This window comes from Tasmannia lanceolata, unplaced genomic scaffold (genome assembly GCF_043159265.1).
Source record: "Tasmannia lanceolata isolate RefF3 unplaced genomic scaffold, GAP_Taslan_0.1 ptg000008l, whole genome shotgun sequence".
Lineage (NCBI taxonomy): Eukaryota > Viridiplantae > Streptophyta > Magnoliopsida > Canellales > Winteraceae > Tasmannia > Tasmannia lanceolata.
Genome location: NW_027518685.1, coordinates 20,912,063 through 20,927,889, shown reverse-complemented (window position 1 = coordinate 20,927,889; position 15,827 = coordinate 20,912,063). Strand labels below are relative to the sequence as shown.

General features: G+C 38.4%; 1 protein-coding gene across 1 annotated transcript; it reads left to right on the top strand.

The window, feature by feature from the left end:
• The first annotated feature begins 3,938 nt into the window (after positions 1 to 3,938).
• Positions 3,939 to 8,080, top strand: LOC143884755 (leucine-rich repeat transmembrane protein kinase family protein). The gene is made up of 2 exons (XM_077388512.1): positions 3,939 to 5,350; positions 7,361 to 8,080. The coding sequence occupies exons 1-2, from the start codon at positions 4,018 to 4,020 to the stop codon at positions 8,020 to 8,022; spliced, it is 1,995 nt and encodes a 664-aa protein (XP_077244627.1). The 5' UTR covers positions 3,939 to 4,017; the 3' UTR covers positions 8,023 to 8,080.
• Positions 8,081 to 15,827: the final 7,747 nt, after the last annotated feature.

Sequence of the window (15,827 nt, the reverse complement as noted above, 5' to 3'; positions counted from 1 at the left end):
CTTTCCAAGAAAACATTTTTTTTTTCCCAAACGCTTTTGATAAAATATTTTCCAAAACACTAAAACATGCAAAATACATTATTTTGAAAATCCAAAATCACTAACAGATCTGACGTTAGAAAATGCTTCATTCGTCTAAGAATCAAGATGATATCTTGTTCATTGGTAGTAAGGCGGAGAGTTTTATAGGGAAACGAATGCAAGTGATTATTACATTCTTTAAGCTTCCACCTAGTAGGCTCCGAAAAGCCCAAACCAATAAGCCAATTTTGGGCTTTCGATATTTTTTTGGATTGGCTAAGAGTAGTAATGGGAACTTGGTGATGACATTTTTTATGTGGATTTTTGTAAAATGAAAATTTTAGAATAAACTGAGAACACAATCTGGCTAGTGAAAAGTACTTTTGACAACCCACATGAGTTCATGAGGTAAGATAGATACGGTAAAAAGAGGGTTGATTTGTGGTGTTTGGAATTTTGGAAAAGTATTTGAGAGATGGGTTGATTTGTTGAATTTCTACTACTGAAGAGTACTTTTCCTAGAAGAAATGCCCATTTTTTCCAGAAAAGAGTTGGGAATTTAACCGGGTAAACTACATGGAGGGTGTCCATTCCCTTATAACTCATCCCCATCCATTTAACTTATCTAATGTGGGACTATTTTGCTTTTAAGATTGAGTTTTCGTGATTACGGCCCAAAAGAATAGGAAAAGAAAGAAGATGGCATACCTGTTACCCAATCAATCGGGTTTTTGCCCTTGGAAATCCAAACCACACGTGTGATCAGACGGTTGCAACATGGGTGACGACTGGTTTTTTATTGCGTTGCGATGTAGGCGAAACGGCCTCCTAAAGTATAGGCTCTTGATATCTGCGCACCACGATTGATAATGAGACAAACTCACCTGCTCTTTTACTTTTTAATCGAGTTCTTTATCAATTTTAATAGCATTTGCCACCTGTTAAATATAAAAACCAAGGTCAGTTCGCTTCATTATCAAATGAGTGCTGCTATGGAAACGACTGCCGAGAGTGGAACCAAGTAAATCTCTACATGCCATATGGCATGGGGAGAGGTAGTTTTGTCAGTTCAAGTAAAAGCAAGAAAAAAGTTACTAAAAGAAAGTTAAGGAGTTCTTAACGTGTTAAGAGGCTAACCTGTGTTCCTTACTCAGGTTCCCGTTTCAGTTTCAGTTTCCATGCCGTTATTCTTATCAAAATTCAAAACATGGCTGGTGGTAGGGGTGCAACTTGGTTCGGGCTCAACCCGAAACACAGGTTTAACCCGATTTTGGCTCTGTTTAGGTTGGCATTTCCTTGGGTTGAGTTGGGTTAGGGTTGGGAAATGTCAATCCGATTTAATTTCGGGTTGGCTTAGGGTTGAGGACTTGGCAGCCCCGACTTGACTTCTGTCCTCTAATTTTATCATGATTTTCCCGACTCGATTTCGGCTTAGATCATAGTTAGTAAAACTCTGTTTTAAACGGAAAAAACACGTGTTATTGGTGTGCCGTTTAGTACTCCATTTAAAACTTTTAGAGTGAAAAAAAACTCCGTGCTTTTTTTTTTGAGGCAAACATTTTAAACATGTTTGTCTTGCCAACTTTCCAATTTTACCCTCACCATATTTTGCAAAAGACAAAATTTTAAACTCATTTTCCTGTGTCTTCATTTGTTTGCTACGTTTTTTTTAACCAACACCGTATTAAACTCAAAATTTTGCCACCCCGAGGCCCCTTTTTTCTCCTGAATTACGTTTTGCTAACTATGGGTTTGATGGGTTGGGTTAGGGTTTAGAGATTTAGAGGCAGGTTAGATTAGGGTCGACTCGAGGCTCAGGTTGGGTTGGGTTAGGATAGAGGAAATGCCATCTCATGTTGGGCTAGGGTTCGCCTCAACATGATCCAACCCGACCGAGTTGCACCCCTAGTTTGTGGATGTCACTAGCCAAAATTTATTATTGAATTTTGGATTGATATATAAATCAGGTGAGACTTGATGGGCCCTCCATCACACTGGCCGTGTTCTGAGACTTGATGGGCCCTAGTCTCATCCTGCAGGGGGGGACACTCAATCACCAGCCATGGATTATTTTGAAAATTTATTCCTAAAAAGTGTGTTTGTGTCCTCTAATTAAAGGTTGACTACCAACTCTAACATGTCATAATCATTTATTTCCCTCGATAGTAACCAGGATAATGGATAGAAAAAAACAGGATCATATTTCTCCCCATGTGCACAAAGAGACAAAATAGTGGTAGCACCAACAGTCAAATTTATGGTTCTACGAAAATGACCACAACACCCTTGCCCTTGCTTCAGGGATAATGCTCCTGCGACAACAAGCAACAAGCGTGTGGGTTTAGGCGTTTAGCCAGGTTATACGGTACTAGAGGAAGGTTGGGACAGTTCGATGGCTGTCGAGAAATAAAATCAGCACATCCATGTTTTAATAGTTGCAAAAATGCAGCTTGTCTTTTCCTTTTAATTCCCTTGTCAGAGCTTATTGGCCTATTGGGTACGGTAATAACCTTTGACAGCTATTTAAATAATAAAAGATAAGAAGTGTTGTACAAATATCAAAACACGGTTGTGCTGATAACATTTCCCTAAAATCAAATATAAATATTAGACGGTAGCACCATCCTTGAGAGTTGAGATTTAATCCAGTAGCAGCTCACTCTTTCCCTAATTCTTAACATATTTAAGACATATTCTTAGGCAGGGAAGAGAGATGGCTACTGCTGATATTTATATCCTAATCCACAACTAATCTATGTAGTGGGTGTTGGCCCCACACCAAAAGGAGTCCCCTTTGTTCGATCAACGGCTAGATTAAAGCACTTCTGTCAGTGCTACTATTGTCATTTAGAAGAACTGAAGAACCCAATGCAGTAAGGATATTTTTGTCATTTACTAATTTACAACTTCTGTTTTGTTCCTTGTTAAAAACTTAAAACTTACTTTCTTATCGCCCAATCAAAGACGGAGGAAATTAGCAGTCTTAAAAGAAGCACGCGCGTCAGAGGAGAAGATAATAGTACGGAGAATCCCCTCATAAAAGACAAGCCAACCCTTTCTCCACAACGCCCCTCATGTAGCTTTTCAAGGCTATTTACAGACTTACAAATTACAATACATAAATACCAGAGCAGTGTCATTATCAAAATATGGTAGTGCTGATATGAGAGACCCTCTGTTTGTTTATTACCACAGCCCACGGGTAACAAAAGTAACCAGAGGTTACTACTCCAGTAATTACTCCATCAGACCCAAGTGAAATAGTGGGACCAACTAAGCAGGTGGGCCCCATATTTGTACAGTAAAGAAGGGAACTTGGCTTCCTACTTTCAGGGTCTCAGTTAAATGACAGCTAGTAGCACCAAATAAAGTAAAAAGATATCAAAGACAAAAAGCAGTAAAAAATATATGCAAGGCCAAAGATAACGACGATTCCTTACCTTTCTCTTTTTTCTTGATATCAGAGACCATGAATATCATATTAAAAAGTCACTGCCACTGTCGTCCGCAATCTCTCATCTTTCCAACTTACGGTCAGACTCATCTGATCCAAAACACAACAAAGATCAATTCAACAGATCACTATTAGGGTCCCACCACGTTAGCCATTCCATGTTCAATCGAGACCGTTGAACTTGTAAAACTGGGCTCTCTTATTTGTCAGAAGACCGTTGATTAGTCCAATAAAGAAGCGTCTTTTCTGTAATAAAATATTATATTCTTCTGATGAGACTGAACACTACCAGTCACTAATTACAGCACGTAGTCAGTTCCGGTGTATGCGCCTAAATCAACGGTCACGATTTTCTAATTTTATAACGAACGATAACGATCAATCCAGAAAGCAAAAACTTAAAGGTCATTTTGGTAAATTCCATTTCTACCCTTGGGAAAGAAAGACGCGATTTGCAGTCTCGAGAAAGAAAAACGAAGAAAAGAAAAGACTGCAAAACCACGCTCTTCACTCTTTCTCTTGAAAAGAAATGCATTTGCAAGATGGAAATGAAGAAAATGGAGTCTGCGCTTCTGATAAGTTTTTTTCTTCTTCTATTCCTCTCTCTGCATTTCGTTCTTCTAGAAGCTTCTCCGAATCCAGACTTCGAAGCTCTCATGGCGTTCAAAACCTCTTCCGATTCAGACAACAAACTCACGAGTTGGAATAAAACCACCGATCCATGCTTCTGGTACGGTGTCTCCTGCTTAGAAAACCGAGTCTCGCGACTCGTTCTCGAAGGCCTAAATCTCACCGGAAATATCCAAACCCTAACCTCTCTGACTCAACTCCGCGTTCTCAGTCTCAAGCAGAACTATTTTTCCGGACAGATTCCAGATCTCTCCAACCTCACCGCTTTAAAACTCATCTTTCTCTCTTACAATGAGTTTTCCGGCAACTTTCCGGCGTCCGTTACTACGCTTTTCCGGCTCTACCGTCTGGATCTATCAAACAACAACTTTTCCGGCAAGATTCCGACGACCGTGAACCGGCTCACACACCTTCTCACCCTCCGGCTAGAAGAAAACCAGTTTTCCGGCCCGATCTCCGGTTTGGATCTCCCAAACCTTCAAGACTTCAACGTGACAGGAAACCGCCTCACCGGAGCTATTCCGAAAACCTTATCCGGTTTTCCTCAAACCGCTTTTGGCTGGAATTCGGTTTTGTGTGGCTCACCATTGCCTACTTGTAAGAACATAGTCAGCGATCCGAACAAACCTGGACCTGCCACGTCAGCATTAACTCCGGTCCCGCCGGTGGTCTCCTCGTCACCGAGCTCGAAGCCGGAGGTGACGTCGGCGAGTGAATCGGACGGTCAAGATCACAGCGGGAAGATGAGCAGACTCGCCGTGATTTTGATCGTTGTTGGAGATTTTGCCGTTCTGGCTTTAGTCTCCGGGCTTCTGTTTTGCTATTTTTGGAAAAACTTTGCCGGAAAAAAGAGGGACGGGAAGCTCGTTGAAGGGGAAAAGATCGTTTACTCGTCGAGTCCGTACCCTTTGCAGAGTGTTTTTGAGAGAGGAAAGATGAGTTTTTTTGAGGGTGTGAAGAGATTTGAGCTTGAGGATTTGCTTAGAGCTTCGGCTGAAATGCTTGGAAAAGGGGGTTTTGGAACGGCTTACAAGGCGGTTTTGGAGGATGGGAATGTGGTGGCTGTGAAAAGGTTGAAGGAGATTCAGATAGAAGGGAAAAGAGAGTTTGAGCAACATATGCAGGTTTTGGGGCGTTTGAGACACCCAAATGTTGTGGCTTTGAAGGCTTATTACTATGCCAGGGATGAGAAGCTCCTCGTCTATGATTACATGCATAATGGTAGCTTGTTCTCGACTCTCCACGGTGAGTTTTCAAAACCATCCTCATACCGGTATGTGTAATGTTTTTTGTTTTCAATCGGATCGACGCTATTAAAACGAGTTGACTCTTTATTAACTCGATTACGGAAGTTGAACCATAATTCAAAAACTCCATCGATTCGCCCAAATTGACTCTAACGTTTTATCTTGGTATTGTATTTTGAATCTCTTAACACCGTGTCCAACACTAGTGAGAAGAAGTGACTCTTGAGGTATGGGCAGACCCGAAAATAGCTTGGGTAGAAAGAGTGAGGAAAGACTCAAGGGCTAGGAATATAATAGAGGAACCCAACTAGTTTCAGGATTACACTTAGTTAATTTGAGTTGGGTAGATCCTATCATCTTCTTGATGAAAATTCATTAGACAACCCCAACTAGATAGGGACAAAGGCTTAGTTGAGTTGAGTTGAGTACTTGGAATCTGACTTTTGTGCCTACAATGTAACCCCAGAACTTCTTTGAATCTCCAGAATTAATTTCTGGGATTTTTGCTGATTAGTCCCTACATGGCAAAATAATTGCTTATTTGTCCGGAAGAAAAGCATATTAGCTGATCAGTCCTACTTTTAGAAAATATCTGCTAAAAGCTCCCGAACCTTATTTTTCTCAGTTACAAATTTTAAAATGGCAAATTTACCCTCAACCCATTTAATCCAGTTTAGCGTTTTTTGATTTCCCTTCCAATATTTTCGAAAAAAAACTAGGAAATAACTCTTCTTCTCCTGAGATTAGAAACCAAACCCTAGTTCTTCTTCCTCAATGAAATTTTTTTTTCCATAGAAATAATTTACCATAGGAGATATATTCTTGCAATCCAACTAAGAAAGGAATTTCTTAGAAAAGTTAGAAATGAAAAATATTCCTAAAATTTCGTACTTTATTTATCTATGAAAAAAAGATAACTCAACCTAACTGACCCTATTTAATTTATTTTAGAGGGATTTTTAATTTATTTAATTCCTAAAATATTATTTTTGATCGAAGTTTTTTTTCACGAGAATATTGGAAGAGATAATATTGTTGCTTATTTCCTAGTTTTTTTCCAAAAATATTGGTAGGGAAATAAAAAAAACGTTAAAACTAATTAAATGGGTTGAGGGTAAATTCACCATTTTAAAAAATTTAACGGATAAAATTAAAGTTTGTTAGTTTTAGAGACCTTTTGAGCAAATATTTTCTAAAAGTAGGATTGTTCAGCTAATCTGCTTCTAATAAACAATTATTTTGCCATGTAGGGACTAATCAGCAAAAATAATTTGATTGAGTCCATCATTAATTCTCCCAGTCAGCTGAGTTATCATTTGCATCCAGAGTCATAGAACTTGTAAGGAGACAAAAAAAACAATGAGTTATCATTTGCATCCAGACTTATGGAACTTGTAAGGAGACAAAAAAACAATAAAGCATGAAGATAAGGGTAATCCAGTGATAAAGGCAAATAAATGTTAATTGCATTGATTACACACGTCCAATTCCATGGCAAATAAAAATCTGTAAACAATTTTGCTAGGCAGTTTTCTGGAACCAATCTAGCGGCTGGCATTTGCATTAGAGAACAGCCACACATGCTCACATTTTAGCATCTTCTTTCTTATTGATTTAATTCATCAGAGGTTTGAGACACTGTAAGTCGTGACCATAGTTTTAAAACTCCCTGTGTCATCGTGGGCTCCCCTGGGTCGAACTCCGTTTTATCTTGGCCGCTTCCACTTTTTGGGGCCGCATTCATCATTTTGATCTAGAGAGTCAATAAAAACTTCTCTGACTCTCCTGAATTATGACCGTGTCAACTGAGTACTCAGCCGCGTCGTGCCGAGTTGACTGGGATTTTCTTCGGCCGCGTTCTGCCCAGCATCTGTGTTTTTAAACACTGGTCGTAACTAGTTTGAGTTGACTCAGATCAACCCACTTTCTATCCGACTAGAGATTTTGAACTATTATTCAGCTTCTTCTTCTTTTCTCATTAAACATAAAAATTCTTGATCTTTGGCAGGAAACAGAGGCCCCGGTAGAACTCCGTTAGACTGGACAACAAGGATGAAGATAGCCGCGGGAGCAGCCCGTGGGCTAGCCTATATTCATCACGCATGCCGATCCCCTAAACTCACCCACGGCAACATAAAATCCCCCAACATCCTTCTCGACAAGGCCGGAAATGCCCGCGTCTCCGACTTCGGCCTCTCCGTCTTCGCCTCTCCAACGTCCTCCGCAAAATCCAACGGCTACCGTGCCCCAGAGATATCTGACGGCACCCGTAAGTACACCCAAAAGGCCGACGTCTACTCCTTCGGCGTTCTACTTCTCGAGCTTCTTACCGGAAAATGCCCGTCAATGCCGGAAAGTGGCAGTGGTGTGGTCGACCTTCCGAGGTGGGTCCAGTCAGTTGTTAGGGAGGAATGGACTGCCGAGGTTTTTGATCTGGAGCTGATGAGGTATAAGGATATTGAGGAGGAGATGGTTGGGATGTTGCAGATCGCAATGGCTTGCACTTCAGTGGCGCCTGATCAACGGCCTAAGATCGGACACGTGGTGAAGATGATCGAGGAGATTCGTGGTGGTTGTGGTGGAGACCTTTCCCCGTCCCATGACTCGTTCGAGTCGGTCTCTGACTCGCCTTCCATGTCTGAAGAAACCGGGGGTGGTGTTAGTATGTAGAAAGAGGGTGGTTTTTAATTTTTGGTTGGACTCTGTATATCTGAGGTTGATTAGGTTACTACAAGTCTACAATACGAGCGACTATGTGGGCCCCATTGGAGGGCCCCTCCCACCCTGCTTTTTGTGGACAAGAAAATGGTGGAGGGATGGGAAAATAGACGACTCATATGCTGCAATTCGTCTAGCAAAAACTACCATCCAAGACCTTTTTATGAAGTCAAATCCTCAGAAACGCAAACGGGAATTCTCATGTTTTTGGCTCTTTCGTGCCTGCGCTTGTATTTAGCGTTCTTAATCTTGTCTTTACTCTTTACAGTGGAAAGTATTGTTGGTATGTGTTTCGAATTAAGTAGATATTTCCAATCCAATGTGAAATGTGTTATTTTGACTAGATTTAGGGGAGTGATAAATCGACTCCCATATGTCTTAAATCGATCCCTCTCCTCTTTCTCTCTCTAACCCAGAGGAGAGGGAAAGACACATAAGGGGGTCGATTTATCACTCCCCCAGTTTTATTCTTTGTACTATCTCTTCAGATTGGACATTTTATGTGCTCATGTAAGATAATTTAGTGTGAGGTCGATACAATTTAATGATAATTAATACAAGGTCGTGTGACTAAATTTAAAGTCGATAATTTAGGGCGATGATAAATCCGCACCCCCTGTGGGATAATTTGCACCCTCCTTGTAATGCTTTTTGACGTTTTATACTACACAGGGGGCGAATTTATCATCGCGCTTAATTTAAGGGAAATGATATCGGTGCTCCATTGTTTTGATATTCAGGCTCAAGTTTCTTGTCTTTTAGTATTTAAAGGGCTGTCAAAAGGTTTTTACCGCCCTCAAAAAGCTCTCACAAGCCCTTTAAATACTAACAGACAAGAAACTTCAGAGTCAATATCAAAGCATAGGAGTGCTGGTATCATTTCCCAAATTTAATTCTGTTTTAATTTTTTTTTCCTTGCGAACATTTTACATATGATGAAATTATTATGTTCGCGTTCCACGCAACATAATTTAATTCTGTTTTAATTTTTTTTTTCCTTGCGAACATTTTACATATGATGAAATTATTATGTTCGCGTTCCACGCAAAAGCAAATAGTCCCACATCGGATAAGTGAAGTAGATGTGGATGGGTTATAAGGGAATGGACACCCTCCTTCTAATGGCTAGATGTCGCCTGGCCCTAGCAGGGAATGGAGAATGGGTATGACATAATTGAGATGAAAATAAGTCCATGGAAATATATCATGTCATCGGACAAGACCTGAGACTTTGTAGTTGGAATAATTTGCCTTATACATGGTTCACGAATTGTTCCCCCTGGATTAGTGCTTGAAGACTGATAATCCTCTGTGCTCGAGGAAAAACATAGGTACGTGTCTAAGTGCCATCTCATATGTGTCTATGCTCTTTCACAACATGAGAAATCTACATGTGCAAATAATCATAAAATAATTCAACAAAATTAGGAGTGCACGCTACATTATGTCCATGGTGCTAAAAATCATTAGTTTTTGTTATCACTAAATTCCGGCCTTTAGATCGGACGGTTGACAGAGCTTTATTTCACAAATCATGAAGATTATAAATGGTAAGATGTCTCAGTTAACTAGATCAGAATTCAATGAATACATTGAAGAATCAAAATGATAAGAAAATAACAAGAAGGAAGCCAATCAGAGATCATAGCTTTTGACGATCAGAAATCGGATCGGAGGTTAGGCAGAGAAGACAGAGCTTTCTCAACAGAAGGAAGTTCTCAGTTGATTTACTTTCTCTTCCCCTCATCTGAGCATACATCTTTCATTAGTATATGGTCTACGTGTCATTCTTCAATTGGTTCGGGACTAACAGAACCATATTCGGTGTATGTGCTGATTGGAGCCTAATGTCTTTGTCAGATGGTCCTGAGATCCGATCTCTAACGACTTTGGCTTACGTGGCTAAAAGGAATCATGAGATTTGTTATCAGAGGAAAACGAAAGGTGATCTATTATTGTCCTTTGGATTATTTTTCTCCATGTGTCGGGATCTTAAAGGAGAAAACCAAATTTTCCCCTAGCACTGTTATATGCCGATACTTAACTAGAGAAGCAATTATGATAAACTCTTTGATATGGGATATACGATACTACACTCACTAGAGTGACGATTGCATGCAGAACTCATTATAATGTACTAATGAAAGTTAAGAAATTAATTGTAGAATTCTTAATTGTTTCATATTTAATTTGAGTGTCTTTAGAACTCTCAACATATATATATATATATATAGACATCCATTTTACCTCCACAAATCGTAGGGTTGGGATGATCCTATGGATCTGATTTTTTGTAGACACCCTATCTATGTGAGGGTCTTTAAAATGGATGGCTTGGATCACCCAAACAATGTGGGCCCCCACTGTATTTTAACTAGTGTAGAGAACTCTCTACACATGTGTAGGAACCGTTTTCTCATATATATATATATATATATATATATATATATATATATATATATATATCAAAATAAAATATAATTATTCTGATCATATTTGATGTTTTATCATATCAAAATAGAATTATGCTTTTAGAAGATCTTTGAAAAAAATTATGGGTGTTATTTTTGTAAAAGTAGTAGATTATTACATACTTAGTTTTATTTGATAATCATATCATACGAATTTATAAAATTGATTATAATATTTTGTCTAATCAAATCAAGGGATATTTTGGACTTGGATAAAGGTCATAAATTAAAATTTGATCCTATCTACTAGTCCATCCTCATACACCTTAACTGTTTAGAAGCCTTTAAATTTGATGCTAGCCATCCAATCCTCATACTAAATAATGCAGCGGATCAAACGTGCAACCGTAGTTGAATTGTACGATCGAAAAATATGCCCTAGAAACCATGGTTTCAAATTTTGGTTTCGGAATGTATTTCTGTCCTCACCGAAATTTTGATATTTCAGCCGAAATCGGACGAAATCAATTTAACCGCTATTTTATGTCGTACAGAATTTCGACTAAATTTTCAGAATTTTAGGTAATTTCAGCTGAAATTTAGGGATATTATTAAATAATTATAAAAAATCGATATTTTTGGGTGAAATCCCTTAAATTTCGGACGAAATTTTGGGGTAAACGAATCGACCGAAATTGGTCAAAAATTTAAAATTTCGACCGAAATTTCAACCGATAAACTACCGTTTATTACCCATTTCGGTTTCGTTCTCGACCGAAACCTAAAATTTCGGATTTCAGTCAAAATTTAAAACCATGCTAGAAACCACCAGGGAAGAAGAATAGGAGAGAGAGAGAGAGAGAGAGAGAGAGAGAGAGAGAGAGAGAGAGAGAGAGAGAGAGAGAGAGAGAACTATTTTCTCTCTCTTCAATTTCCAATATGAGCTGCTAGCTCCTTCCAGGTTAAATCACATTTATTAAAAAAACTACCCTACCATCTACAACTACCAACACTAGAGACCAAATCCTACTAAACATTGGAAATAATAATAAACATCCTATTGATATTTCCTATCGAAAAAAGAAATAAATCCTCTACTTTCTATAACTACTAGCTAATAACAAAATAGAAACCAAGAAGAAAATGAAACTAGCTAGGAAAGTAAATCTTAAAACTAATTAAATCATGGTGCCCTACATCAGTCCCCTCCACTAGGAGAGAACTCGCCCTCGAGTTATACATTGTGATTACGTCACCAACATTCAAAGTAGGAAGGATAATCATATCTTTCGGAATATCAACAACATAAGCATGGTCATTAATCTTCTTAACATTATGATGATAAGGCCCATAGTTCTTGTTCTTCAATTTGTTGCAAGTTCCTACATAATTTTTTTTATTACGCAGATACACCATCCCCAAATCGCCTTCTTGAAATACTTTAGCTCGCTTGTGCTTATCTGCTTCTTCTTTACACTAGGCATCAGTTTTTTCCAGTTGGTTCTGCACTTCCGTAAACTTTGAACTTGCCCAGTGTCCTGACCGAGTCGACGCTACTAGGTGAGCTTATAGACCATATTGCAGTGTTTGATAGAAGGTAATCTAGAGCCGTGAACATTCAGATTATCAAATCTGAAGTCAAAGTCACACATGAGAACTGTGGAATATAGACAACTTAAGTGACACCATTACACAGTCTATGTAAATAGTAAGAAAGTGATTTTGTTCACTTTGTTTATCAATAGTTCAAGTGTTTATAAGTTGATAGGAAAAGACTTTCATGCCCTTCGCTCATGTACAATACATAAAAGTCGGATTTAACATGCAAGAATGAGTTGAATGTGGTGTTTCTTTTGGGAGTTGATATTTTCGCCCTTTCTAATTATTATGAGGACACCCTATTTAAAACCTTCACACCGGCTAAACAAGGTAGCCAGTTACACTTTATATTGTATTTTAGGAAATGACCAAAATACCCTGGAAGCATCCACTAATCCTCGTTTCTGTTTGTCTCCCACACATTTTGCCCAAAACCATCGTCCAAGGAAGATCTCTCTCTCTCTCTCTCTCTCTAAAGCGCATATGCAGATCTATAAGCTAAATCCATCTAATGAAAGGAAAACATGAAAAAATGGCTAAAACAGGAGGGTAGACCACAGAATTTCAAATTTATGTGGTAGATCACGAATTTCAAATTTCTATGCCAACACGATCACTTCCGGGCCAAGTTACATAAAAATAATAGAGACCCACATTTAGTCCTGTTCATTTCAGATTGTGACAACCGATGGTAAGGGCTCCTAACAAGGGATATTGGCTGCTTACACGGGCATTTTTGTCATTTCTTAGAATACTAACTGGCTACCTTCTTTAACCAGTATGAAGGTTTTAAACAGGCTGTCCGCAGAATTAAAAGGGGCGCACTCCCTTTCTTTTTTCTGTCTTATTCCTAATTTGGTTTTGTCCTGGTTTATGAATCATTGTAATGAGTTGGTATTGGATTAGATTGAATACAAACACCCTTTCTCTTGAAATTGACTTTTATGTTCTTCTAGGGATTTTTATTCTAGAATACTTATCAAATATTTATCTCCTATAATTTCTAGCAATGTATATGCAATTATATCACCTATTTTTTATTTATTTTTTACTTTTTAATCGTTTCAATGCATCTTCTAATTCATTTAATTTCTCTTTTACACCTAGTCAAATCAAGTAAATTCAAACTAGGCTAAATGCTTACTCAAAATGAAACATGATGAAATTTTATTATTAAAGGAAAAATACGGACACACCCCCCAACTTTCTGACATTTTCAACGATAACCCTGACTTTTCAAAGTCATCAACGACACCCCCAACTTTTCACCGTCCATGAAGTAGGCCTCCTGACTTTTCACCCTATATTTCAAAATTCGTCAAAAACACTCCCTGACAATTTCTTTGTTCATGTCCACCCCGTCATGTAACAAGCATTATTGAAAACTAAGGGAGTGTCATTGATGACTTCAAAAGGTCAGGGTTATCGTTGAAAATGTCAGAAAGTTGAGGGGGTGTCATTGCATTTTCCCCTATTATTAATGTATCGATATTTAAGCCATATATTTAAATTTCTCGCATTGGAATGCATAGAAATTGCACTTACCGTTGCTCAACATTGTTTTACACTAAGCAAGCTGACACAAATTTGAGTTTTCAAGTATTTTCTTTCTACTTTTCATTTTGAATGAGTTGTTGATAAGCCAACTCATTGAGGTGCACAATTTTAGAAATTTCATTTGGTGGTAGCGTTTAAAATCCATTGATCAACCATGGTAGTTTCATGGGACCATCATGAGTCATCCATCATTGTCGTTCGAAAATGATGTGCGAGCAGCAACCCCACTCTCGACAGTAGCTGAGTTTCTCTGATACATATGATGTGGCACTACTTTTCTTAAAAAAGAGACCCCAAAACTCAATTCTCCCGAGGTCATTTCAGTCACACCCCTTTTTTTTCAAGAGAGAAGAGCCACCACATAGCTAAATTTGTCTTATTCATTTAATTAAATTGAGGTGGTACTTCTCTAAAAAAGAGGTGCTTCAAATTTGCTTTGGGTAAATTGTGTAGGCATTTTCATATATTCATTAAAGACACGATTGGATACCTCAGATTTTGTATTTGGATTTGGAATTGAGTTTTCAGTACAAAATGAATAGATCTGCCAGCTCATGTTGAGGGAGACAGAGAGGGAAGGGGGTAATTCCAGCAGGGGAGAGGTTGAGGAGTCAAGAGGGTGAAGGAAACTGCCAGATCTGTGGATTTCTAATTTCTTATTTGCACAGCTTATTTGGAAATCTGATTTTTTTCACTGTCAGTCACTGAATTGGAAATTCAAGGATTTGATCGGGATCCAAATGTAAACGCAAAAAGGGCTACAAATGTAAGATTTCCAAATCAAAACCTTCTTGGCATCCAAACGGGCCTTAAAGTTATTTAAAGGGAATTTTCCTAGGTAATCGATTAAAGAAGTTAAAATGACCAATGGGAGGAAATTTGATAACTCTTCACCTTTTTAACGATAGAACCCCCATTGACTTCGGCTTGACTAATGACTAAATCAGCTTCGTTGAAACCCTTATTGTGACTAGCATTTGTTGCTGCAGAATAAACCAATTTTAAAATGGGATAAGATGCTCGATAAGGCATAGGTTCACACACACATGGGGAAGGGAGATGTTTTACTGAGCGAAGCGTGCCCTCTTAGGAGCAGTTTAGTCTTTGCGTTCGATCCCTAATCGTAGGTACCTCACTTCATTGCTCCGAACCGACGTGCCAAGAAGAATAAATTCCCGAAGGGGTCCAATAAGACTTCCTTTCGAGTAATACAGGGACGGATTGAGACTCCTAACTCGCGATGCAGGATCAGGAATCTAAATGAGGAGGAGGAGAAGGTCGTCATACGAGCTAAAAGACAATTTTGCCTGGTTTTTAAATTTTTCTTCACATTCTTGGCGAAAAATAGGGATGAATTGTTAAAAATCATGAATTGGCAAAAAATTGTGTTGATTAGCCAAAAAACCAGGTTCGACAAAAAAAGGATTTAATTGGTAAAAACCCGGATTGAAATGAAAAGTCCGGTTTAAAGAGTAGAAATCGGGTAGAACCAGTAAAAATCAATTTTAATCTATTCAACCCGATTTTTTACCGTTCAACTTGATTTTTTCCTTATTGAACTCCTTTTTTATGATTCAATCATACTTTTTCTAATTTAACCGAATCTTTTTGATGATTCAACCTTATTTTATAATCTTTAGTTGATTCTTTTTACCAATTTTAAGTCAATTGACGGTCGACCTTGCAAAGAAAACAACCACAAGAGCAGATGAAAAAAAAATAAAAAAATGAGAGGGTATTTTGGACCGTACAATGGCCCTCTTAAGTTAATAGTTCTCACACTGCCTTTATACAGTAAATCCAGCAACTTCATCAAATTACATGGGAAAATGCCTTTATTTCAAAACCCAAGCTATTTTAGGATGAACATTTCGTTGGGGTTTTCTCAGTCAAAATTCCAATACAAGTAATAAAAAACAGCAGGCCGAGGTAGACCTCTAATGACCACATGCGTTACTACTCAAACTAATCACGAGATCCATCTAAAATACCCCTTACTTTACCCAAAAATCTCTCTCACCAATACTTAGTGTAAACCACATAACCCTCCAGTTGGCACCTCCACACCGAAAAAGTATCATGGTCGCAATCCATGCACCAAATATGGCAAAAGAAGGCATTAAAGTTGCCTCAACATACTTTGTACAGCAAGTAGACTTGAGTCCCAAACAGGAATCCTTCTCAATGAAA